At 35.3% G+C, this 25684-nt stretch overlaps 1 protein-coding gene across 1 annotated transcript in view; it reads right to left on the reverse strand.

Moving 5' to 3' along the window:
* LOC136036032 (uncharacterized) overlaps positions 1–25684 on the reverse strand; it is a 113571-nt gene that overhangs the window by 72064 nt on the left and 15823 nt on the right. Inside the window, exons 2-3 of the mRNA XM_065717962.1 lie at positions 18544–18743; positions 16175–16278 (exon numbers count right to left, since the gene is read on the reverse strand). Coding sequence (XP_065574034.1) covers positions 16175–16278; positions 18544–18730 — 291 coding nt within the window. The 5' untranslated portion in view covers positions 18731–18743. The remainder of the gene's footprint in view (positions 1–16174; positions 16279–18543; positions 18744–25684) is intronic.

Consider the following 25684-nt stretch of genomic DNA (forward strand, 5'->3'; position numbering starts at 1 on the left):
AAAGGTTCAAGTACCCTTTTAAGAGTCAAAGTGATTGTAGGGTAAACAGCCCTCCTCCCAAGCCCATTAATTTTCCATACACACCTAGTCAAAATTTTTAGATAGCCATTTTGTTCAACATAATCGGACTGTCCGGCAACTAGGTCTCCAGGGATATTAAGTATGTCAACCCACTACAGATATGCAATTTGCCCATTACGCTTTAAAACTAAATGCTGCTTTAAAACTAAATCAAAAGGCACTATGTGTATGCTGATAGCCAATACGATATCTCAGCAATATCCCAAAGAAACAATATCAAAGGGGTATAAGTTTATCCAGGTTGTCAAAAAGCATAGATATTTTTTTAGGGAGTAATATTAAGTTTTTATCACATCAACTTGAGGAGGTGTCCAGATTCTTATAAGGGCGAAATCTCTTTAAAAATTGTTGAAAATTATATTCCAACATGCAATAGCAAGCCAAACTATGGATTCTTATATAAAAAAAACTAAAAAGATTATAAACATTATTTTCTTTTTCCGTGAAAAAGACTATTTTAATAACAAATGAATAGAAATTAATTTAAAAACACTTTTTTTACACCAAAAAAGTTTTTCGAAGACAAGTAAGGTAAAAATGATCAGAAATAACGTCAAATTATCTTTCAAGTGTAAAACTACCAAAAATCACCGTCAATAAATAAATGAAACCCAAAACGAACAGAAATTACAATGAATAGCTGAGTCAAGTCAAAAAGAGCAGAAATTGACATGAGTAGGGCTAACTCACCCCCCCCTGCCTTCTGGAGACTAGATTATAATTTGCACTTCACTCAAAAAAGAAAGAAATGAATGTGGATTGACAGTTTAATATACTTAAACAGATATTTATTCCTTAAAATCTTAATGATTTTAGATCTATTTCAGTTAAAAAAGTGAAAACATTCAAAATGTGTTTTGTTTTCAATAAAGTGCAAATTATGTTCTGGTCTTCAGAAGGCACAGGGGATGCCAGCCCCGTATAGAAAGTCACCAGTAACTTGTTTTTAGTGCTTTCAATTTGATTGGATTTCAATACATTTGACGTACCACTGACCATCTATAGCATTTAAGCTTTTTAGGTCCTACATACCATTACTACTAATATATATCTACATATTCAAATATTACATATTCAATATATTTTGTTGCGTTTATCCCTTCGGGGCACAGAGTATTCATCTGGAAAAATCCACCTGAAAACCTCTACCTCACCCAGAAAATTCCCTTCGGAAAATTCTCCTTCGAAAATCCCCCCTCGTGGAAAATTCCCCTCAAAAAATTCCTACACGGAAAATTTCCCCTGACAATTCCCCCTAGGAAATTTTTCCCTAATGTAAATTGAGAAACCAAAGGGAAATTCCGACAAACAAAAAGAGTGAAGAGAAGCGTTCACCAGCTATTATAAAAAAAGGGTTGTTGGTCATTGTGTAGGCAGGAGGTATGCCAGATGCCTAAACAAGCACATCTAAATGCCCAAATTGTCTAAATCTCCACGAGCCTTCAGATAAATATAGGAAGGGTATGCTGAGGCAGGGGGAAGGAATCGATCTCTTATATTATTCCATTTAGACTAAGCTTGGACAGAGGTGCTGCAGTATGATTCCTCCTTTCTTATTACAGAAAAATTTTCCTGGCATTTAGTTTAAAGCATCATTTAAATAAATTAACTTATCCCATGTTTAATAAAATTTTCATGTAATCATGTGTGGGCACATCAGCTGAAAAGAAGGAGGGAGGCATCTGTTATGGGGAGGGGACAAATGCCCCGAAGAATGCAATTTAATACAAAAACATACTGATTTTCATCTAACATTCAAATAAATAAAGAGGGAGTTCTAAGGAAGAAGGGGGGGGGTTAGAAAATGAATCCTAATCCCTATGGATTTCCGGCAGTATTTCTGTTCTACATCTTTAATATTGATGGGAGGTAATTGTGTTCCCTCAGTTGAGACAATTTTCTTTAAGTAGCATAAAATGTTACATTGACAAGTTACTTGAACAAGACCACTATGATCCTCGCCAAGAAATTTTTTGGGGGGAGGGGGGATTTTACCAAGTGCGTTGCTTTCAACGATTTTAACTGGTAATATTTCTGTTTTTCCGATTCACACAGTGTCTCAATTTTTTTTTGAACATATTTATACAGTGTACTTAAGCACCAGAGAACCATATTGTAAAAGTTGCGATGGATTTGGTCGCACAGAAGATCAAAAGCCATGCAGAAATCCAACCTGTATGAATAATAATGTTGTTCTCCATCTACCTGAAATTCTGTCATATAATTTTTTCCTTGATTTTACCTTAAGCCAAGGGGACTAAAATACAAATAAAAATTCAGAGGGTTGGTCCCTTTGCAGTTGGCACCTCTCTAACAAAGGGGGAAGAAAAAAGAGCCGGACTATCTTAAAAACTTAGGAGAAGATTCATTCGATTAGAAATTAGAAGTTCCATTTTTTTTTAAAGACCAGAAGCTACTGAAGGGCAATCAGCCTCACGGACGTTTTCTGCCATCTGGCCCTCCCCTAGCCTCTATGATATCGAATCAGAATTTTGAGATACATCTATCTATTTTGTTCAAAAACTTCCATATCTCTAACAAGTTTGCCATCAGGGTTTATATCACCCCACAGCCCCAGTATTAACCTTTATCTTACCCTACTAAGAAAAATTAACCCCAAAAAAAACACGAAAAAAGAGTTCAAATTGAATAAATGCGAAAATAAATACTGTGGGATATTCTATACCACATATTCTGCTTGTATTTTGGAATACTGATAGAATTTTCCAAATTCCTTTTCTTCTTCGTTATTTTTATTTGTCATACTTTCCCTGTGGTTGCTCAATTTTACACGTGGGGGAATTGTCTGCGGAGGGGGGGATTTTCCGGGAGAAATATACTTAGCAGCCATATCTTCAAATAAGCAAACGGTATACCTATGCCTTGAGGCGACAGATTTAACTCTAATATTACCATGATTTGTGTCAGTCAGTGACAAACTGTAGGTCAAAATTAATGCACGCCAATCAAACAGTTCGTGGCAACGAACTGTAGTAAGGAGCAACGCGGCTCAATAGTAAACGAAACTCTAAAAAACAGAATTTTGATGCTAAAAGATACATAAAAAAAATCGGATTTTCAGGCTAATTTTAAATATATAAGTTTCATCACATTTAGTCTTTGTCATCAAAAATTACCTGAGAAAATTTGCCTTATTTTGGAAAATAGGGAGAAACACCCCTTAAAATCATAGAATCTTAACGAAAATCACAACATCGCATTCGCCGTACCAGAGAACCTTATAGCAAAAATTGACCAAAAAAATGAAGGGCACCTAGGACCCCTCCCACGCTCATTTTTTCCCAAAGTCAACGGATCAAGATTTTGAGATAGCCATTTTGTTCCGCATAGTCGAAAACCATAATAACTATGTCTTTGGGAATGACTTACTCCCCCACAGTCCCTGGGGGAGGGGCTGCAAGTTACAAACTTTGACCAGTGTTTACATACAGTAATGGTTACTGGGAAGTGTACAGACGTTTTCAGGGGGATTTTTTTTGTTCGGGGGTGGGGTTGAGGGGAGGGAGCTGTGTGGGAGGATCTTTCCTAGGAGGAATATGTCATGGGGGAAGAGAAATTCAATGAAAAGGGCGCAGGATTTTCTAGCATTACTATAAAAAAATTAAAAAATAAACATGAAAAACTTTTTTCAATTGAAAGTAAGGAGTAGCATTGAAACTTAAAACGAACAGAGATTATTACGCATATGAAGGGTTCTAAAAACACTTTAGCATAAAGAGCGAGGTATTTAGGAGGAGATAAAATACCTCGCTCTTTATGCTAAAGTATTTTTAGTAATTTCAACTATTTATTCTACGGCCTTTCTGATTCAGGGGTCATTCTTAAAGAATTGGGACAAAACTTACGATTTAGCGTAAAGAGCGAGGTATGAACGAGGGTACAAACCCGCTCATATACATAATAAAATACAAGAATCTAAAAGTTTGTTACGTAAGTTAATTCTTAAGTTACGTATATTTTTTACTAATAAAAACGTTGGTTAAAAATTAAAAGTTCTAGTTGCCTTTTTAAGTAACCAAAAAATTGGAGGGCAACTAGGCCTCCTTACCCACCCCTTATTTCTCAAAATCGTCTGATCAAAATTAAGAGAAAGCCATTTACCCAAAAAAAGAATTAATATGCAAATTTCATTTTAATAATTTATGTGCGGACAGCCCAAATCAAATATGTATTAATTCAAAAACGTTCAGAAATTAAATAAAAAACTAGTCTTTTTAACTGAAAGTAAGGAGCGACATTAAAACTTAAAACGAACAGAAATTACTCCGTATATAAAATGGGTTATCCCCTCCGCAATCCCTCGCCTCACACTAAAGTTTGACTCTTTGCCACAATTCTACTTTTTAAAACCATTAAAAGCTTTAGCGTAAAAAGCGAGGGATTGCGGCGGGGACAACCCATTTCATATACGGAGTAATTTCTGTTCGTTTTAATTTTTTAATGTCGCTCCTTACTTTCAGTAAAAAAAACTAGTTTCTTTTATTTAATACCTTAATAGGCCTACACAGAATAGAAAGAGGTTCTATTAGGGACTAGCAGAGCTTGCACTGCTATCAGTATCTTAGGACAAAAGCTATTACACTACACTTACGCTAATTTTAGGTTAATGCATATATTATAATCAGACTTACATTACACGTGTGACCTTTTAGGACACATGCCGAGGTACAAATTAGGACCGAAATTCTTTATTCTGATTAATTTTTTTTAAACAAGTTTTTTTTTAACTGAAAGTAAGGAGCGAAATGAACACTTAAAACAAACAGAAATTATTCCGTATATGAAAGGGACTACTCCCTTCTCAGCGCCCACTCTTTACGCTAAAATTTGACTATTTCTCTCAACTCTACCTTTAAAAACAGCAAAAAACTTTAGCGTAAAGAGCAGGGCATTGAGGAGGGAACAGCCCCTTTCATATACGGAGTAATTTCTGTTCGTTTTAAGTTTTGATTTTGTTCCTTACTTTCAATTAAAAAAACTTGTTTTTTATTTAATTTCTGAATGTTTGTGAATTAATGCATGTTTTGATTTCGGCTCTTCGCACATGAATAATTAAAATGAAATTTGCATATTAATTTATTTTTATGGCTAAATGGCTTTCTCATAGTTTTAATCGGATGATTTTGAGAAAAAAAGGAGCGGGGGGAGTAGGCATAGTTAACCTTAAAACGTTGGTTAAAAATTAAAAGTTCTAGTTGCCTTTTTAAGTAACAAAAAAATTGGAGGGCAACTAGGCCTCCTTACCCACCCCTTATTTCTCAAAATCGTCTGATCAGAATTAAGAGAAAGCCATTTAGCCAAAAAAAGAATTAATATGCAAATTTCATTTTAATAATTTATGTGCGGACAGCCCAAATCAAATATGCATTAATTCAAAAACGTTCAGAAATTAAATAAAAAACTAGTCTTTTTAACTGAAAGTAAGGAGCGACATTAAAACTTAAAACGAACAGAAATTACTCCGTATATAAAATGGGTTATCCCCTCCGCAATCCCTCGCCTCACACTAAAGTTTGACTCTTTGCCACAATTCTACTTTTTAAAACAATTAAAAGCTTTAGCGTAAAAAGCGAGGGATTGCGGAGGGGACAACCCATTTCATATACGGAGTAATTTCTGTTCGTTTTAATTTTTCAATGTCGCTCCTTACTTTCAGTAAAAAAAAACTAGTTTTTTTTTATTTAATACCTTAATAGGCCTACACAGAATAGAAAGAGGTTCTATTAGGGACTAGCAGAGCTTGCATTGCTATCAGTATCTTAGGACAAAAGCTATTACACTACACTTACGCTAATTTTAGGTTAATACATATATTATAATCAGACTTACATTACACGTGTGACCTTTTAGGACACATGCCGAGGTACAAATTAGGACCGAAATTCTTTATTCTGATTAATTTTTTTTAAACAAGTTTTTTTTTAACTGAAAGTAAGGAGCGAAATGAACACTTAAAACAAACAGAAATTATTCCGTATATGAAAGGGACTACTCCCTTCTCAGCGCCCACTCGTTACGCTAAAATTTGACTATTTCTCTCAACTCTACCTTTAAAAACAGCAAAAAACTTTAGCGTAAAGAGCAGGGCATTGATGAGGGAACAGCCCCTTTCATATACGGAGTAATTTCTGTTCGTTTTAAGTTTTGATTTTGTTCCTTACTTTCAATTAAAAAAACTTGTTTTTTATTTAATTTCTGAATGTTTGTGAATTAATGCATGTTTTGATTTCGGCTCTCCGCACATGAATAATTAAAATGAAATTTGCATATTAATTTATTTTTATGGCTAAATGGCTTTCTCATAGTTTTAATCGGATGATTTTGAGAAAAAAAGGAGCGGGGGGAGTAGGCATAGTTAACCTCCAATTTGTTGGTTATTTAAAAAGGCAACTAGAACTTTTAATTTTTACGAACGAACTTACGTAACTTAATTTTTACGAACTTACGTAACGAACTTCTATATTCGTATGTTACCCCTGAATCACATAGGCCGTATAATAAATAGTTGAAATTAATTAAATTACTTTAGCGTAAAGGGCAAGGTATTAGGAGGAGTTGAACCCCTCATATACTTAATAATTTATGTTCGTTTTAAGTTTTAATGCTGCTCCTTACTTTCAGTCGACAAAACTTTTTTATATTCATTTTTTCATTGTTTTGTAAAAGAATGCTAAAAAATCCTGCACCCCCTTCATGGAAATTTTCCTCCATGATAAATTCCTCCATGGAAAGTTTTCTCCGCATAAACCCTTCCCCTTCCAGCCAAAAAAAAAACAACCTGAAAGCGTTTGTACACTTCCCAATAACCTTTAAAATATGTAAACACTGGTCAAAGTTTGTAACTTGCACCCCTCCCAAGGGGACTGTGGGGGAGTAAGTCGTCCCCAAAGACATAGTTTTTTAGGTTTTTCAACGATGCTGAATAAAATGGCTATCTCAGAATTTTAATCCGGTGACTTTGGGAAAAAATGAGCGTGAGAGGGGGCCTAGGTACCCTCCAATTTTTTGGTCACTTAAAAAAGGCAGTAGAACCTTTAATTTACATTATATTGAGCCCTCTCGCGACATTTTAGGGCCACTGGGTCGATACAATCCCCCTTGGGAAAAAAAAAACAAAAAAAAAACAAATAAACACGCATCCATGATCTGTCTTGTGGGAAAAAAAATACAAAATTCCACATTTTTGTTGATAGGAGCTTAAAACTTCAACTACGGGGTTCTCTGATATACTAAATCTGATTGTGGGATTTTCGTTAAGATTATATGACTTTTAAAGGGTGTTTCCCCCTATTTTCTAAAATAAGGCAAATTTTATCTTGATCGTAACTTTTGATGGGTAATTCTAAACTCGATGAAACTTATATATTTAAAATCAGCATTAAAATGCAATTCTTTTGATGTAACTATTGTAATAAAAATCCTTTTTTTTGAGGAATCAACGGGTAATTGGATTATAATACTTTCCATTGGAGATACATTTCTTTTTCAATTCCATTCAGCAATTTATTTTAGTCTAATACCCATGAGTGATGACCATATTTACATCTAAGCTAATTAGGACAATGGGCTAATAATTGATTTTCAAACTGCGGTGACTTGATTTATTGAATGGCTTTTTGGCTCAGTTGCTGCAAAATTGTGAAGGAAAACGTGACAAAAACTGTATTTATTAACTTTGAGCAGATGACGATCCAGGGGGGAATTTTAGGGGCACGTATTCCCCGCCAGAAGGCCGAAAATGTTTGTGGTTACACGGTAAGAGGGGGAAAAAATACCAATAGGGGAGCCAAATTTTATCGGTGCCACCCCCCAACATTGATTCTGTATCCGTACCCAACTTAAAGAAATTACATCCCTGTCATCGAGTAAACTCACGTATGTGAGCATTTTAGTTAAATTAAGTTATGGAGAATTTCACACGGATTCAGGCAAAAAATAGTCTTACCTTCGCAATGTCAAGTTTCATTCAATTTAACATCTTAAAATTCAAGAAAATTACGCACTAAATTTTTAGTTTTGTCAAAAATTTCCACGGTCTGGGTTACCGGCCACAAAAGATGGCTTTTCCAGTACATTTCGTCTCTGTGTTTTTGGTAAATGCGGAATTACAATGTGTCTAGGTAAAGGAATCGTGCCCCAGGACTTTTTAAAAATCCGATGATTTACAGCTTAATTGGTAAATCGTTTAAGCATAATTTTTTCTATGTATGAATTGCTTCAGTTGGTAAACATATTTAGAAAATACCATTACTCAAAACCACAATTCTATTTGCTTCACAAATGTATTGTACGTAATATTGCACATAATTTAAATGTATTTATGTTAGATTTTACTCCTGTTGAGATTTTAAAAAATATACAGTATGTCGTGTTCAATATTTCAACTCAAAAATTGTTAATTTTATCAGAATCTATAGTATTGGTATATATACTATACTCTATATATAAAGTATAGTAATCTATAGTATTACCCCAGAATGGGTGATAAACTATGATCAAGAAGTGACATTAATCATCAAGGAGGCACACTCGTGCCTCTTTAAAGAGGCGAACCACGACAATGTTAAGCGATCTTTGGTTCCAGTGGTCGCAGAGGGATGGGGAGGGATGCATTTCGTAGCCCGAGCTCCAACTAAGAAACCTGCCAAATTTCATTCCCCTCCGACTTTTCCTTCATGGGGAAAATCTGGCTGAAAGTTTCGACCCCCCAACCCCACCCCCCCTTTAACGTTGTCCGATCGGGCTGAAGTTCACAAGTTAAGGTCCCCTAGGGCCCAGGAGCTTATCCGCGAAATTTCAGCTCGATCCGATAACTTCTTCCCTGTTTTCCAGAAACCACGCATAGCCACTTAATGTTCATGTTCTCCTTTTGTTTTTTTTTTCGCCACGCCTACAGGTCACAGCCGACATCAGATCTGGGTGTACGAAGACTCATTCGACGCGGAATTCTCCGAGTAATTTTGCTTGAAATTTTCGTCAGAAAATCTTAACCCCCCGATTTTCTAGCTTAGAAAAACCCCATTTCCCCATAAGAGCCCATGTTAAGTTTTTTGTTGTTAAAAGTTACAAATTTCAACATTCAAGTACATCAAAATGATCAGCTCGACATGGTGAGACTGACTGAAAACTTCAAAAAATTCTGTCTTAATCCGTAAAATTTTTATTTGAGAAAAATGACAGACACCCTTTTTTTCTGCCACGCTTACAGGTCACAGCCGACATCGGATCTGGGTGTACGAAGACTCATTCGACGCGGAATTCTCCGAGTAATTTTCCTGGAAAGTTTCGTCGGAAAATCTTAACCCCCCGATTTTCTAGCTTAGAAAAACCCATTTCCCCATAAGAGCCCATGTTAATTTTTGAAATTCTTAAAAGTTATTTAAAAGTTATATTTATACACATGCAGGTATTTCGACTTCAAACATGCCCGGTTAGCTCAGCCGGTAGAGCGTGGGACTTTTAATCCTAAGGTCAAGGGTTCAAGTCCCTTATCGGGCGGTTTTCTTCACAAAATATGAAAAAAACTTCGTTTCTTAAAGAGTTAAAGAGGCTGCGTCCCAAAGTCGAACCTTAAAACGTACAGGAATTAGGAGAGGCAGTCCTAATTCCTGTACGAGGAGTACAGGAATTATTAAATTACATCCACCATGGATTGTAGAAAAACGTACAGAAATAATATGAAAAAAACTTCGTTTTCTTAAAGAGTTAAATAGGCTGCGTCCCAAAGTCGAACCTTAAAACGTACAGGAATTAGGAGAGGCAGTTGGGGGCTGCCGCCCCCCAAACCCCCCGCTTTTAAAGACTCTTTTGTACAGGTCTTTTGTTGTGGGGGGCTGCCGCCCCCCTAACCCCCCGCTCTTGGCTTCGGAAAGGCCCTCTTTTAATTAACAAAAAATTGAAATGAATGAATAATGGAATAACTTCGAAAAATGTTAAACACAAGAGGACAGGAGAACCATTGCGCCGAAACTAGTAATTAGTAACAATAAAGTTGACCACTCCATTTACATTTTAACATAATTATTGAAACTGTTTCCCAGACACAGAGAACACAAGTTAAGAGCTGGGGGTGGGGGTAGGGTAGCAAACAAAAACCTGTTTTGTATTCTTTGTTAATTAAAAGAGGGCCTATCCGAAGCCAAGAGTGGGGGGGGGTTAGGGGGCAGCAGCCCCCCACAACAAAAAACCTGTACAAAAGAGTCTTTAAAAGCGGGGGGTTTGGGGGGCGGCAGCCCCCTATCTGCCTCTCCTAATTCCTGTACGTTTTAAGGTTCGACTTTGGGACGCAGCCTCTTTAACTCTTTAAGAAAACGAAGTTTTTTTCATATTATATTTATAAGACTCTGAAAATGAGGCCACCTTTACCTCTCACAGAAACTATCTGTCTTGGCTTTACTGTAATAGCCATGTCTCTCAAGTATTTAATCAATTCCACTAAGTTGATTATTCAAGAACCAACGTATAAAAAAGAAAAATCCAAAAAGAAAAGAAATAAAGAACTATTACCCTTTTTCATTTTTAGTGAATCATAGACTATATTGAATATTGCCACTAAGAAATTGAATTGTTTAAGAGGTTTGAGAGGTTTAAGATATTAGCAGGAAAATGTGTTGTTATCTTGTTTATTATTGAAAAGAGGCTGAAAATTGGAAAGAAGAGTTTTAAGTCATCTTGAATTTCTAAGAATAAATTGTTTTTTTCCAAATTCTAGTATTTAGAAAAGAAAAATTCGAAGTTGTTCCATCTCCAAACAGCTGAGTGCTAGGATTTATTCATTTTATTTGAATATCTAAGGAACTTACTCAAAGATTTCAAATAGTACTCCAATTCCTCCGCCAGAATCTTGCTCAAGCGGTAGTGGAACAAATTTCTCATTTTCGCTCAGAAAGAAGAAAGAGAAGGCAAAGAAAAAGAAACTAACTCTTAATCTATTACAGTTATCCAGCCAATTATTTTTGTATTGTAACTAATGAATTAAATTTTATCTAAGCCAATGTTGAGATATTTTATGCCTTATTCTCTATGATATTTTTCCAATACTGCGTTTTAGCACTACTGCCAACAGCTCACAGGAGCACAAGGTGCCAAAGTGAAGAATTTGTGAGTTTGTTATCTCTGTTTTGTCTAACTGTTTTATTTTTATATACATGCCATTTTCTTTTTGTTTAATTCCACCTGGTCAGCATGTACTTTTTAAGATTAGAAAAGAAAAGAAAAATTCTTTTCCTTGAGATGTTTGAGTTCTTCCCTTCAAGTCACATATTTTCCCCATAATTTTGACATAATTTTCGATCATAAAAAATTGAAGCTAGAAAAGCTTCTTTGGAATTTCATAGAAAAATTCAGCCAATACTGCTGCTATAAACTCGTCACAAAGTCATCATCCGATTAAAAATTTCTAATTTGTCCATGTGTCAAGAAATTTCATAGATTTGAGGGTGTTTCTAATAATCCCAGCTTAATCTGTATTGCCTGGCCTTCTACTAACCCTCTTGCTGGTTAGAACTATTGTAGGAAAGTGTAATTGCTTATCATAAGGAATATCACCTGTGTCATTCTTCATGTCATTACTGAATCTATGAAAACTGTCATTGTCTGTCATGTCAAAGCCGCCTGAGCTGCTCCTTCATAACATACATGCTGAATGATACTAATCTATTTGGTTGATTAAGAGTTCATACAAAACACTTTATACAAGAAACTGAAACTAAATGCATAAAATTCAATTCAAACAGTTTCCCAGAAGAGTTATTCATTATACCTTCTTTACTTTCATTAGAGCCGAAGGGCACAGATATTTATCCAAGTGCAAACATGGGCACCGGCAATGGGGGGGACAGGAAGGGCCATGGTTCCCGTTGAAATTTGAGATTATAAAGTAATTATGAGGAAACCAAAAGAAAAAGAGCAGAACAGGGGAAAACCATCGGAATAATGTGTGTTGCCCCATTGTTGGCTGCCTGTCAATAGATTTTGACCCTTGATAAGAAAAAGTTCTGCTTTTTGCCTGAGTGACCCCTTTCCAGTTTCCAAAAACATGTTTTCTATATGATTTGGTTGGAGTAACGCAAAAAAAAATCAATTTCTTCATAGTAGTGAACGGTATTAGATAACGATCCTTGTCAATGACGAAAGTCTAAGAGCCTAACTGTTGATAACATACAATCAAAGAATCAGCTTATTATGGTGATCCTAAATATGTATTTGTTTATTAGTAATCAGTGCAGTAATTAGTAAACAAGAAAGTTCGTATAATTATAGGAAACACAAGGAAAACAACTTAATAAGAGGCAATTTCGGTAAAAACATGCCGCCAAATTTTGCTTGCATTGCAAGGGTACCCAAGAGCTGATATATCAAGCCACTATAATCAGAAATATTTCTCCTGAAGGAAATGCTGGGAATTTTGTATTTTCCCCCTGAACGGATACGTTTTTTGTTTTTTATTATCATTTACTTTTTTCCAGGAGTAATTGTATTTATTTATTTGTCACTTTGAAAAACATTTAATTTTTTACAGTTTTGAAGTATAAAGGTGTCAAATATATTGGTTTTTGGTATTCAAAATTAGATCAAAATACTGAATTAAAAATTTTTATTTGATTTTCTTAATTTTAGTTTTAATGTTTTACTTCGAACAAACTACTTTTATAATGCGTCAGTTTTTATAAACAATTGAGTCTAAAGGGATTAAACATTTTGGTGTTTGATAACCAAGTTTAAAACTGTCGATATTGATAAAAAAAAATGTCCGTTCAACGCTTCGGTATTGCTTAACAGAACTGAATGCTGGGAGTTAATATCTTAGGTTTTGCAAGTAGGCTATTGTTTTGTGTATTTTTTGTAATTAATTAATTTCTTTTCCATTTTTATATACTTTTAATTTAGTTGACACACGTTTTCCATTGTCTTTAGAAAAATGTTAGTCTCTAAGCCTAATTAAATAAGAAAAACAAACAAGCTTTTTCAACTGAAAGTAAGGAGCAGCATTAAAACTTAACACGAAAAGAAATTATTACGGATATGAAGGGGTTTGCCCCCCTCGTCAATACCCGCTCTTCACGCTACAGTTTTTTGGCCCTTAAAAAAAGTTACTAATTCTTCTAATTAAACGACCCTTGTGTTTCAGAAGTACTTTTTAAAGAATTTGGACAAAATTTAAACTGAAGCGTAATGAGCGAATTTTAAACTGATCAGAATTTAAATTGATCGAAAATTCGTTCTCTTCGGGGTAAAGTCGTAGTTTGGTGCCCTAAAATAACAAGAAAACAAGACTCCCCCCTAACGCAATCTGTATGGCCACTTAGAAAAGAGCTTTAAATTTACGTGTGAATGAACTCCATCCCAATTATTTTGGACGGTCGGTTTGATACAATCACCCCTGAGAAGAAAACAAAATAAATAAACACGCATTGACGATGTTTCTTCTGAAAAAAAGCGAATTTCCCCATTTCAAAGATTGGAGCTTGAAACCTTTAAGGTAGGGTTCTCTCATATAATATTTCTAAAAAAAAAGAATTTTCAATAATATAGCTTGCTTTTTTGGGGGTGTTTCCCCTGTTTTCGAAAATCAGGCAAATTTTATCAGATTTTTGGTTTTGGGTGGCTAACAAAAACTGAAAGAATTCTATATATTTAGAATCAACATAAAAAGCCAATACTGCGGGTATAACAACTGTCATGAGAATTCCAATTAGTTTTGGTGAATATTCGTCCAAGTCACTTTTTACTTCCAGTTTTTTAATCACAAACTATTTGATAAGGTTTTTAATGTGACGAATTTTTTTTTGAACCTGTTCATTTATTTAGTTGAATAGAACAATAAAAAGAAAGAGGGTTAATTTGACAGCTGGATAGTAAGTTTAAATTTTGTTTTTCTTTCGCTATTCTATTTGTTTAATGTCTAAATATATAAGGGAATTAAGTTCGAGGGGGAGAATTATCTTGTTATGAAAGAGGTAAATTTTACATGGCCGTTATAAAATCAAAACGTGGTATCTATGTAGGTATGATGATTTTTGAGCATCTCTACTACTTCTGTAAACTATTCTAAGGCGTAGAAAATTTCATAAAGACAAGTCTACATATGTCATAATCTACGGAAGCAATAATTCTTTCTGTGATTTTCGTTTGAATTTGATTTTTCTTTCAAAATTAAATACATACTAATTAAATATTTTATTGATTAAATAAATAGATCCCTTTACCAGGAATCCTTATCGTTTAAAATTTACTGTATTTTGTTTCATTTTGCACACAATTTAATTGCTCTTTTTATTTGAAAGTTTTTTCTACAAGCATTTAAAATAGAATTATTCCTACGGAAAAAAAATTCTAAAAAATATTCCTTGTCACCCAGCCACCACTATTATTTTGGCATTTGTCCCCCCCCCCCTCTGTAAAAGTTTCTGCTTGTGCCCTTGAGTAGAACCCTGTCGTTTAGAATAGCCTTAAGGGTATAAGATACACGTTGTTTTTTTTTTGGGACTGATTTCAGTGGATCAGTGTGCAAACGATAGGCAATACAAAAACAATACCCTTTTTGCAAAATTTTCAAAACTCAACATGATAGACATCATGAGTCGAATACATGAGTCATTCGTTGCATGATTGATCATGACTGCTTATTCAGTTCCTTTATTATCATTGTTAACTTCTCCTAATATCCATTTTTTTTTTTTTATTTCATTTCATTAAAAGAAATTTAACTAAATTTTAAATTCTTTATTATTAACCTTTGAAGTTCTCTTTTACCATTATTATTATTTTGTTCTTTTGATTTTCCTACTGAAAGAAAGGAATAATTGAGGATTCCTTTTTTTATGATCATGATGAGATTTGACACCGTTTTCGTAAATCGGTGCCAATTTTGCGTCCAGCCCTTAAGACCAATCTCCATTGGCATTTCCCGCCAATCTACAAATGTAGATTTTCCAGAACCTAGTACCTTTCTCCACTACTAAATAAATAGCGCAAAGTTTAGACTAGAAAAACATGGATAATCAAACTATTATTTTATTACTTCAGCACAAAATTTATATACTGATCTTGCTGTAGCATTTACATTTACAAATTTTACTAGTAATTTGCTGCTCTAGAAAGCAAGCTATCTAATTCCAAATAAGAATTTCATTTACCATAATTCAGACACTCATAGAAATTTTTCCAGATGCTTATCAGATATAGTTCTGAATTGTTCCATTTTCTTGAGTTTTTCATAGAATCAACGTCTTTCTGAGCTTTTCCCATGAGATTTGGACGAATGATTTGGATGAAAGAAGTTAAATAATAATTTCTTTTATAAAATTTCCTTTTATTTCTTCCCACGATATGTCAATAGTTATTTATCCGTATCCATCCACTAATCTGCTATCGACCGTCTCCACTATTCCATTTTTGTGAATGTGACGAAAAAGGAACTTTTTTTTCGACCCATCATACATTACAAAAGCACAAAGAGACGGAGTACATAGTGAAAACGACAAAAAACGGAATAAGAGAAAGAAAAAAGTGAGGTGTCACAACTATCAGAACAATTAATAAAGAATATTTTTAAAACTTTTACACATATACAATTTTAAATATCACTGTATAAGAAGGAGATATCATGGATGAAAAATTATGTTGGGATTGTGTTTCGAAATACGTTTTGATAGAGCTATTGCTGGGTCAGCTATTTTTTAATTACGGATTAATGCTGAATTTCGGGTTCACGCGGATAAATAAAATAAATATTTTGAACATTTAAATGAACTGGACGGAGTTTACGTTTATCTGTTGTGAAAAAAACCTTCCAAAATGGTGCTGTGTATAAAAAATGTGTTAGTGCTGTTGAAATATATAGTTTCGCTAGAATTACTTGGTTGAAACGTTTTTTATTTGATTTCTCATTCTGGCAACCAACAAAAACGGAATGAAATAGCTATTTCTATTTTAAAAATCGGCATTTTTCCGTTTCGTTTTGGCAGACTGGCCTTTAGCTTGAGTTCCAACCTTATTTCGATGCTCTTTCCTCCAAGCATTTCATTTCTCCAAATGAGTACAAACATAAAGATAAAAACTAGAAATATACCTCAGTTTTCTTTTCTTTTGCAACTCCAACAAGAAGACGACTTCGATCACAGCCAATAGTAATTATCCCTGGGCTAGCCTTTAAGTATTTTCCATTCCCACAGCCTAGAAAAATAAAAAACAAAAAACATTAGAAAAGTAGATGACTCTTCAACAATAACTGTTAATGACTCTTTTATTAATTTTTAACTATGAAGACCATATTAATCGCTCTTTCCTTAATAATTAGTATGCAAAATACTAATCAACAGCTTTTTTTACAAATAATATGAAAGGTATTGTTAGCTAAGTCGTGTCAGGCATAGTTTTTACATATGGAAGAAACTATTAAAATTTTTTTTTAATATTGTTGAATTGATTTACCTTTTGTGTGTATAAAAATCTTTTCGCGGATGTATTCGTTTTGCGGTTTAACTTATATCCGATCTCACTGTTGTGGGTTTCCTTTAAAATCGGTACATTAAGCTTCACCCGATACACTGCTTGACAACAATCCTTGGGACTTAAGGACAGAACCAAAGCTAATAAATATATGGATGAAAAAGTGCTTCGAAGAATTAAGCAATTTTATTCCTCCTCAATACCGGTTTCAAAGAAGCTCAACTAGCTCAACTGTAGCTAATCTACATGATGAAGTTCACTTACGATGAAGGTCATCCAAATCAATCAAGCTCTCTAAAACTTACTGAGCACACCCCATCACGCTCAATCTTCCAAGTAGTAACACTTCAACTTATTCAACAGAGAGTTCTCGAAAATTGCTTACGACTTCCCTGAGGAAAGCAGGAAGTTATCACTGTTTAATTCACGTGACCGTATATTTGTTTTCACATATTCAAAAAAACATCGTCCATCTCTATTACCTTTATATGCAAAACTTCTTAATGAGTGATGCAATGCGCATAGTGACAGTTCAATTTTTCAGTACAGTTCAGTTCTGCAGCAATTTTCTTCTTGCATACAATGTAATGCTATGAAGTCTTTGTTCTTACACGACAGTTCAGTTCTGCAGTAATTTGCTTGCTGCATATAGTGTAATGCTATGAAGTTCTTGTTCTGACAAGACACTTCAGTTCTGCAGCAATATGCTTGTTGCATACAATGTAATGCTATGAAGTCTTTGTTCTGCCCAGATATCGAAAGAGTACCGTCAGCCGCCACGGAAAACAACTTTGAGAGTGGATAGAATGGAAGGTAATATTTTTTACAGAAGCACGTAAACACAATAAAACATCCTACCTTGTTGTGGAATCATTCATCGGAACTAATTCTAACAATTCTTCAAACAAATTTAAGTCCTTATCACCAACGCACAGACACCGTATTTGTGAGACACTGCCAGTGTCGGTGTTTTCACCATGTGCCATTGAAATCTCTCAGAAACTTGAAGACTCCGCTTTCAACTCATCACTTATTTTCTCGGCCATCTTAATAATTCTTTCTCCGAAGGTAATGCGGTGTAACAAATTCATTGAAACAGACACATGGTCGCAGGACATGTTATTCTGGCAGTCTCAATCAGGTTCGTTTTAACAATATCACCTTCAAAAAAATGTTTTAAATGTTGTGTAATCAGTTCTACCAGTATTTAGCTTGCTTGCGTAGCAGCTACGTTTTCTCGCAACCATTCATTTTCACTGACGAATTGCAGAAGTTGTCCACTTACATCACAAGCGAATCTCAATCCCCTCGGGTCGATGTTGAAAATGTAACTGCTAAAAGTATTTCTCCAGAGACGCAAAAAACTTGTGACACTGAAAAGAAATACAGTACCATGCAAGAAACAGTGAATTATTATTTCATTTATAATTATCTATTATTTGTTCTCTGTACTGTAATTAGCTAAAACGCTATTATTTTATGTTATCATTATTACTTCTATTATACAGAAAAACAAATAAATAGATTTGTACGGACCTTGGAAGTGTCATTGAGACCCTTTTAAACTTATTACTTTTATTTTGGCACAAGTCACGCATTGAGTTTGAAATCTATGTACTTTACTAGATGATTCACAATCATTGAATATTATCAAGGTACCAATTTGACTTCATGAAGGTACCCGGAGAGGGGAGACGGCTAGATTCACACCCACCGAGAAACTCAGTAAAATACGAATCCAGCCTAATACGATATCTTTCGGTGTAGGTATAGATTAGGGAGTAAATAGGGACTTTTAAGGAAACTATGTTCGTAGCCTATCAAAAAAGATGTAAGCTGATATTTTAACCAACAGGAAAATAATTATTAATTAATAATAATAATTAAAATAATAATTAAAAATCACTGAGAAGTCTGCTAATAAACTCTCAATGGCATTTGGAGTTAATGACGTCACTATGTAAACTATAATACAAGAAAAGAGCATACCAACATCACAGACAACTGATCCACTTTCTAATTCTTCCAGAAAGTTTTTCACCTGTGGCCATGGTTGGTACCTTGTGCTACCCAAATGCGGTGCTAAACGATCGTAAGAATCGTGGACGTACGCTCTTTCCAGCGCAATTGATCTAGCTTCTCTTTCTGCTTTATCAGCCGGAGATTCTAGCGGCATCACAATTTAAAGCCTAAAAAAGGTTTGATACTCATTTCTCAGATTTACTTTCAGGCGAATCCTTTTTTTTTCAAATAGGAAAAAACAAACGAACTTTAGAACACAAACATTTGGCTTTTACCCGAACATATACTTGTTATTCTGCTTTTACCACGATCGCTAAAATTGTACTTTTTTTCTTTCTTTCGTTTATTTTTTCTTTGGACAAATCATAATACATCTATCTGTCCTTTTTGTTAACCTTTTTTTTTTTAAACCAAGGTTTTCTGGAAAGAAATGAAAAGTGTGAGATAATTTTTTTTTTACCTTGAACAGAAAAAGTGGAAATTGTATGAATATTCTAATCCTAGGTAAACACCTAGGCCGTATCCAAGATTTTTTTTTGGGGGGATGGCGGGGGGGGGGGGTAAGTTTTTTTTGAAAAGGTATCTAAAAATCGTTTATATGCATTTTTATTGCGTTTTTCGAGTCGGACGTAAATCTAAAGCGAAGAGGGAGGATCAAACCCCGTAAACCCCTGGATACGTTCTTGGTGCACACAACTGCATTTACACAAAAACGGCTGTTTCGGTATTTCTTCCAAACTTCCTCCGCTTTTTTTAAGTCAATCGATGTTCTATATCACAGGCATAAGTAAATAATAATGATAAGTAAAGAAACATATATATATATATATATATATATATATATATATATATATATATATATATATATATATATATATATATATATATATATATATATATATATATATATATATATATATATATAAATTTTTTTTTGGTTAGACGAGGAAACTTCGCATAGAAGGAGTTACCGTAGAAACTTCGAAAGGGGTCGTTCGATTTGAAATTGAAAGGGATAGTGCCCTTTTTAATAGTCAAAAGTGAATGGAGGCCAACCAACCCCCCGCGCCCGTCATTTCCGCAAACATATCCAATCCAAATTTTGATATAGCAATTTCGTTCCGTACGTTTTCCAGCCCGTACAGATTCTTCAAAATGATTCTGTTCGTTTGTTGGTTGGCCTACAACCCCGGAATTCGGTGTGGAACGTCTACGAGCGAACAAGGATACTATCAGCCTCTGGACTACAAGGGTTATATACACTTTTGTTTATTTTTAGGCTGCATCAGGGTACAAATCTTTCCTGTTGAAAGTTTAGTTAATTTGAGATCCTTGATCCACAATTTTGACACTCTATCTTCTGGAGAGATTAATATTCAATTGATTGTTTCGACCCTGTCGACGTTTTCTGTGCTTCAGAGGGGGATTAGAAGTTGGAATAATCTAGATTAGAGTTGAAAAAATAATAGTGATACTTCTTTTTTCAAGAGATAAATAAAAGAAATCCTTTTTACTAAGTAAGAATTTTAGTTCTTAATTTTAAGAATTAAGAATTTTAGAATTTTAATTTACTAAGTAAGAATGAACGGAAGTCATGGCCAATTGACGAAAAAAGCCAAGACAAATTGTCCAGGTTAATTTTACCCCTTGGATGGCCGTTGTTACTGTCTCCCATTTATGCTCCATGCAAACGTGTCTTTTTACAATGACGAACTAGAGTTGTACCGGTTGGAGGTTCTCGCTGGGGAACAATCGCAGGTTGACTACAAGTTGACTTGGATGAAAATTTTCCTCTCATGCATATCACTCCACAATGCTGAACTAGAGTCAACCTGTTGAGGGTCTAACGTGTTAATTCACGGCGAGTGAGACAATATATTGTAAAATTTGACAATGAATATAAGAATTTAGAATTTTAGTTTTTTACCTCTTGGTATGGCTGTTATTACTGTTTTTGTTTTGGTTTAATAATAAATGTTTTCTCTCTCAAAGAATATATAGCAAGTAGGACTCGGTGATAGTAAGTGGTCCCTCTCAACTTGGCATCGGGCAATCTGTCCCGGATGATATTTCTCTGGACACGTTTTGCTCCGTGATTAAGACGTGTAATAACTGAGAAAATTTGTTCTACTAGTTGTTGTAAGCTTAGCTTTCAAATGAAGGATCAATTGTGAAGGAAGCCATCGAGTTTCTACTTACATTTGGTTTCGAGAAGGTGAGGATTTCCGTATCTAAGTAGGCCTGTCTCCCAATAAGATACCATCATTGTCAAGAAAATGGTCATTCAAATTTTACAAGAATGCTGTATGTTGCTCACACTGTGGCCACATGAATAAAAACATAGAAAAGAACCTTTTAAAGACAGGAAGGGGAAAGGGCGGCCCTAATTTCTTGTATCCAAGAAGTATTTTGGATGGGTCATCATATCTCAAACAGACTCAAAGGAAAGAAACAAGCAGTATCCATGTTATACCTTTTGGGAACTGTTCCATGCAATTTGAGGGATAACAGAAGGAGTTTCCCTAAGCTGTTGTCACGTTTCTGTAAGGCGACGTCTGCTCCCAAGCAAACTAAGTGGGAAGCATCTGTCAGTGTTCTAATTATTCTTATTTGAGGTTGGGCTGCTAATCTCATGAATTGTAAGATTACAAAAAAGTTTGGTAAATTCTAAGAGCAAGTTTTCCCGACGTCCCTTCAGGGGGCCAAACTCGGTCAAACTTCTGCAAGGGAAAAAGGGTCTCTGAATTTCGTCCTACCAAAAGAAACTGTTAAGATTGATTAAAGTTGCTGAGAGACAATAGCTAATGCTTTAGGTTTACTTGCCGCAATACAGGACTAGTATGACTTCTGCGTTGGAGAGAGGGGGAATGACAGGTAGATAATTTTAATTTTAAGCGTGTCTATTAAAAGCAATTGTTTGAAGAGACAGTTCAGGATTGACTTCATCCCGGTAGGAAATGAAGGGGAGTTCCAAAATTCTTATTATAAGCACGTCTACCAGAAATGAGGGTCAAACCCAAAGAAACTTGGAATGAAGTATGAGACTGGCTAATAGTTGGGCCTTTTAATGGCATTCATCTAATCTAGCCTCTTTGGAGGGGTGGGAATCTTGGAGGCATGGAGAGATCTTGGAGGAGAGGGTTGGGTACTCGGAATGCTGTTTGAAATGATTCAGCAAAACTTGGTCAGCGTCTACAGTAATGGCCTCAGGTGTCCACGCTTGATCAAACTTCTATTAGAAAAGCTACTATAACTTCACTAGCATCTATAAGAAGACGCAACTGAATCTCAACTGATAAAAAGCTGACAGTATTGACACATCTATTTAGGGTTAAAGTATAATTCTAATGACACCGATGCCAACATTATTCCTAGGGTAGTTAAGCTTGATTATCCCAAAGCGTGAAAGAGAATGTCCTTGGCCCCCTCGTGACTTCTTGAACGCGTCAAATGACAACAGCCAGGTTTTCGAGCAGCCACTGCTGGAAAAATTGTCAGTGAGGCTGGAGATCAGCATAAGCAGCCTCGATAAACTCTTTGTCAAACCCATTGTGACAACCACCCTGCTGAATACAAGGTAACTATGGATGATCTGTTTCTTATTCCTTGTCCAGACTTTCTTTTATCAATCAATCAATCAATTTATTTCTGACCCGTCAACAAAATAAAGGAGGGTTTGTAGACCAAGTGACCGAATAAGACAAAAATAAAAAGATAAAGTAAGCAACAACAAACAGAGAGATTACAATCAACAAACACAAACATAACTACATACTATACGAAGAGGGAAGTCCACTAGTGGTTGAGGTTTCTTGCGGAGGATTTGAAATCTTCCACTCTTTTATCAATAATGTTTGCAGGCAAAATCAAAAATACACCCAACAAAAATTTTGAGGTAGCTATTTTGTTAAAAATAGTTCAAAGATCATGTAACCAAAACTCCGGGGTTGACACAACCCCCAGAAACCCGGAAGCAGGCGTTGTAAGTTTGGGGGCAAATATGGTTCTTATCGAAGGGATGTTCGCGTAAACTTCAGAGAGGGATCATTTGATTGGATATCAGAAGTTCCGGTTCACTTTTTAAAAGTCAAAACAGGGGCTACAGCTCCCTCTTCTACTCAAATTTTCCCCCAAATACATGTTATAAAAATTATGAGATACCCATTTTGTTAAAAATAGTTCAAAGATCAGAAAAAAAACTACGGTGTCGAAACAATCCCACAGGGTCCGGGAGCAGCAGTTTAAAGCTGTGCCCTAGGGGTAAATATGGTTCTTATGGAAGGGATGCTCGTATAAACTTCAGAGAGGGCTCTTTTGATTGGAATTTAAAAGTTTCAGTTCACTTTTTTTCAGAGTGAAAGGAGATCGGAGGACAAATGCATCAGATGAAAATTTTGAGATAGCCATTTCGTTAAAAATTGTTCAAAGGTCGGATAACAAAAACTTCGGCGTTGACACAACCCCCCAGAGCCTGAGGGCAGACGTTCTTACTTATACCCACGGGCATATAAGGTTCTCACGGAAGGGATGCTCGTATGAACTTCAGAGAGGACTCTTTTGATTGGAAATTGAAAGTTTTAGTTCACTTTCTAAGAATCAAAAGTGATCGGAAGGCAGCTAGTTCCCCCCCACTACCCTTTTTCCTCAAATACATCAGATAAAATTTTGAGATGGACGTTTTTTTAAAAATAGTTTAAAGGTCAAATAACAAAAACTCCGGTGTCTACAAATCCCCCAGGGCCTGGGGGCAGGCTTTGTAAGTTATGCCCCGGGGACATATTCTTATAGAAGGGATGTTCACATAAACTTCAGATAAGGTTTATTTGATTGGAAATTGAAAGTTCCCACACTCTTTTTCATCCAACTGCATCAAATAAAAACTTTGAGATGGACATTTTGTTAAAAATAGTTAAAGAGTCAGATAACAAAAACTCTGGTGTCGACACAACCTCCCAGAGCCCGACGGCAGTCATTGTAAGTTATGCCCTGGGGGTATATATGGTTCTTACTGAAGAAATGCTCGTATAAACTTTCGATCGAATGAACTCTTTTCGAAGTTTCTACGACAACTCTTTCAATACTAAGTTCCCTGGTCTAAAAAACATTTTGTCCACATCGCTCTTTACATAGGCAGTGCTATTGCGCTACCTATGATTCTCTCGCTAATATCGCAAGGCCCAAGCCCAATTGCAAAACACCCGATGTTGCACCCCAATCTCAGAGAAAATAGAATACTTCTTTTACGATAGCATTTGCAGTAATTGATTACACTGCAGAGCATAATTAATGCATTAATTTTTTTCGTCGTAAGTAGTCTGTAGCTTGGTAACGATAAGAGATGGGAATTCGAAACTTTTCTTCCGGCATTACAATTGTGAAAAGCTCCTCTGAAGCAGGCAAAATTTCAAGTATTTCTTAGAAAAAAACTATTTTTCTAATGGAATGAACAATAGACAAAACAAAAACTTTTTTAGGTCAGAAAAGAAACTTGTAGGGGATCATGGGAATTTCTGGCCCGCAGAAAACAAAGAAATGTCTCTTACATACCTATGATCGATAACGTCTCTTTGTTAGAAAGTCTCTTGTTTTACCTAAGAAATCTTCAAACTAAGATGTTTCAAAATTTCTTGTGAATGTTAAGCTCAAATCCAGGAGTACTCTGAAATCATTACAGCTACGATGAGACTGAAATGGTGAGTAGGGCTTGGGGTATTGGTTATTCCGTGATATTTTCGTTAAGGTTCCTAATTATGCCTTTTGGAGACCAAAAATCGATCCAATCTCTGGGAGGGGAATTTCTAAATCATTGTCATCAGAAGATTACCAGAAGAGGTTATAAGACCTCAACCAGACTTTGTGGAAAATACGAATTAGTGTTCAACTCTTACTAAGAGTCACTTGTGCTGTTTGGGTGTCAATTTATGATCTAGCAACTGTGGAGGGGGGAGGCCTTAAGTCTTGTTAGCATTACGTTTGGCAAAAGGGGTTACAAGATCCCGATCAATCTCTGTGGAAATTAAGAGAAGGTGCCCTAGTTGAGCTATTTTTAGGTCCGATCACAATCCTTTTTTTGCGGAGGGAGAGAGGTCCCAAGCGACGTATCAACAGGATATATGCTAGAAAAGATAGTCGAATCTAACCTAAAGTAGAAAATAGGAATGCCTTTCGAGAATCTCGACCCAACGTGGCCTTAGTGCGGAAAGATATGGGAGAGCCTGCGAAATTATTGTTATTAGCACAAGTAGTAAATTGGGTTGGATCTTAATTAACTTGACTAGAAATGATAGTAAGTGCCCTAGATGTTCTTAGCGGATGCCCATACTCATTTTGACCTGTGGGTGGGAGAAGGGGTATTAGAATCCTGTCATCACAACATCTATCAGAACAGGTGGTTCGATTTCAACTAAATTTAGAGGAAATTAAGAGTAGGCATTCTAGATGTCACTCTTTTGAAGCTTGTGGCCGATCGACCTGTAAGGGAGAAGGACTCCTAATCCTGGTTATAATGATATTTACCAGAAGGCGTTGTTGTATCTTTATGAAACTAGACGAGAAGTAATAGCTAACGTTTTAGGAATGCTTATTTTTACTAGAACTTTTAGGGAAGGCCCAGGGGAGAAGACCTTAAAATTTTGTTGTCAAAATAATTAACAGAAAGGGCTATCGAGTTTGAATCAAAATTGCTGAAGAGTAAGTTGTTTTTCCTAATTGTGCCTCTTAGGGCTTCACATTCATTCTCATCTCTATGATGGAGGAATCAGTAATATTTTTCTTACACATCTATTAAAGGGGTCGGATTTCTTTCGAATTTAGAAAATAAAATTAAGTGTTCTAGATGTGTTTCTGAAAAACTCGCACCCAATTAGACTCCTTTAAGGAAAGAGGCTTTCCAATAGGAAATTGGTACTCGATCCAATGTAGGGGGGATTGTTCTTGCCATCAGCAAATTAATTAAAAGTGGCTGTCAGATTCCAGTATTTATTGGAATTGTAGTTGGAAGAAAGTAAAAAATAGTGTCGTATTAACACTCAGTTCATATTAGGACCTAATGTGAACGCTGCGGAGAGGAAAAGAAAGTTCCATAAATTCAAGAATCTCAAACAAACTT

This window comes from Artemia franciscana, chromosome 15 (genome assembly GCF_032884065.1).
Source record: "Artemia franciscana chromosome 15, ASM3288406v1, whole genome shotgun sequence".
In the NCBI taxonomy this organism is placed as follows: domain Eukaryota; kingdom Metazoa; phylum Arthropoda; class Branchiopoda; order Anostraca; family Artemiidae; genus Artemia; species Artemia franciscana.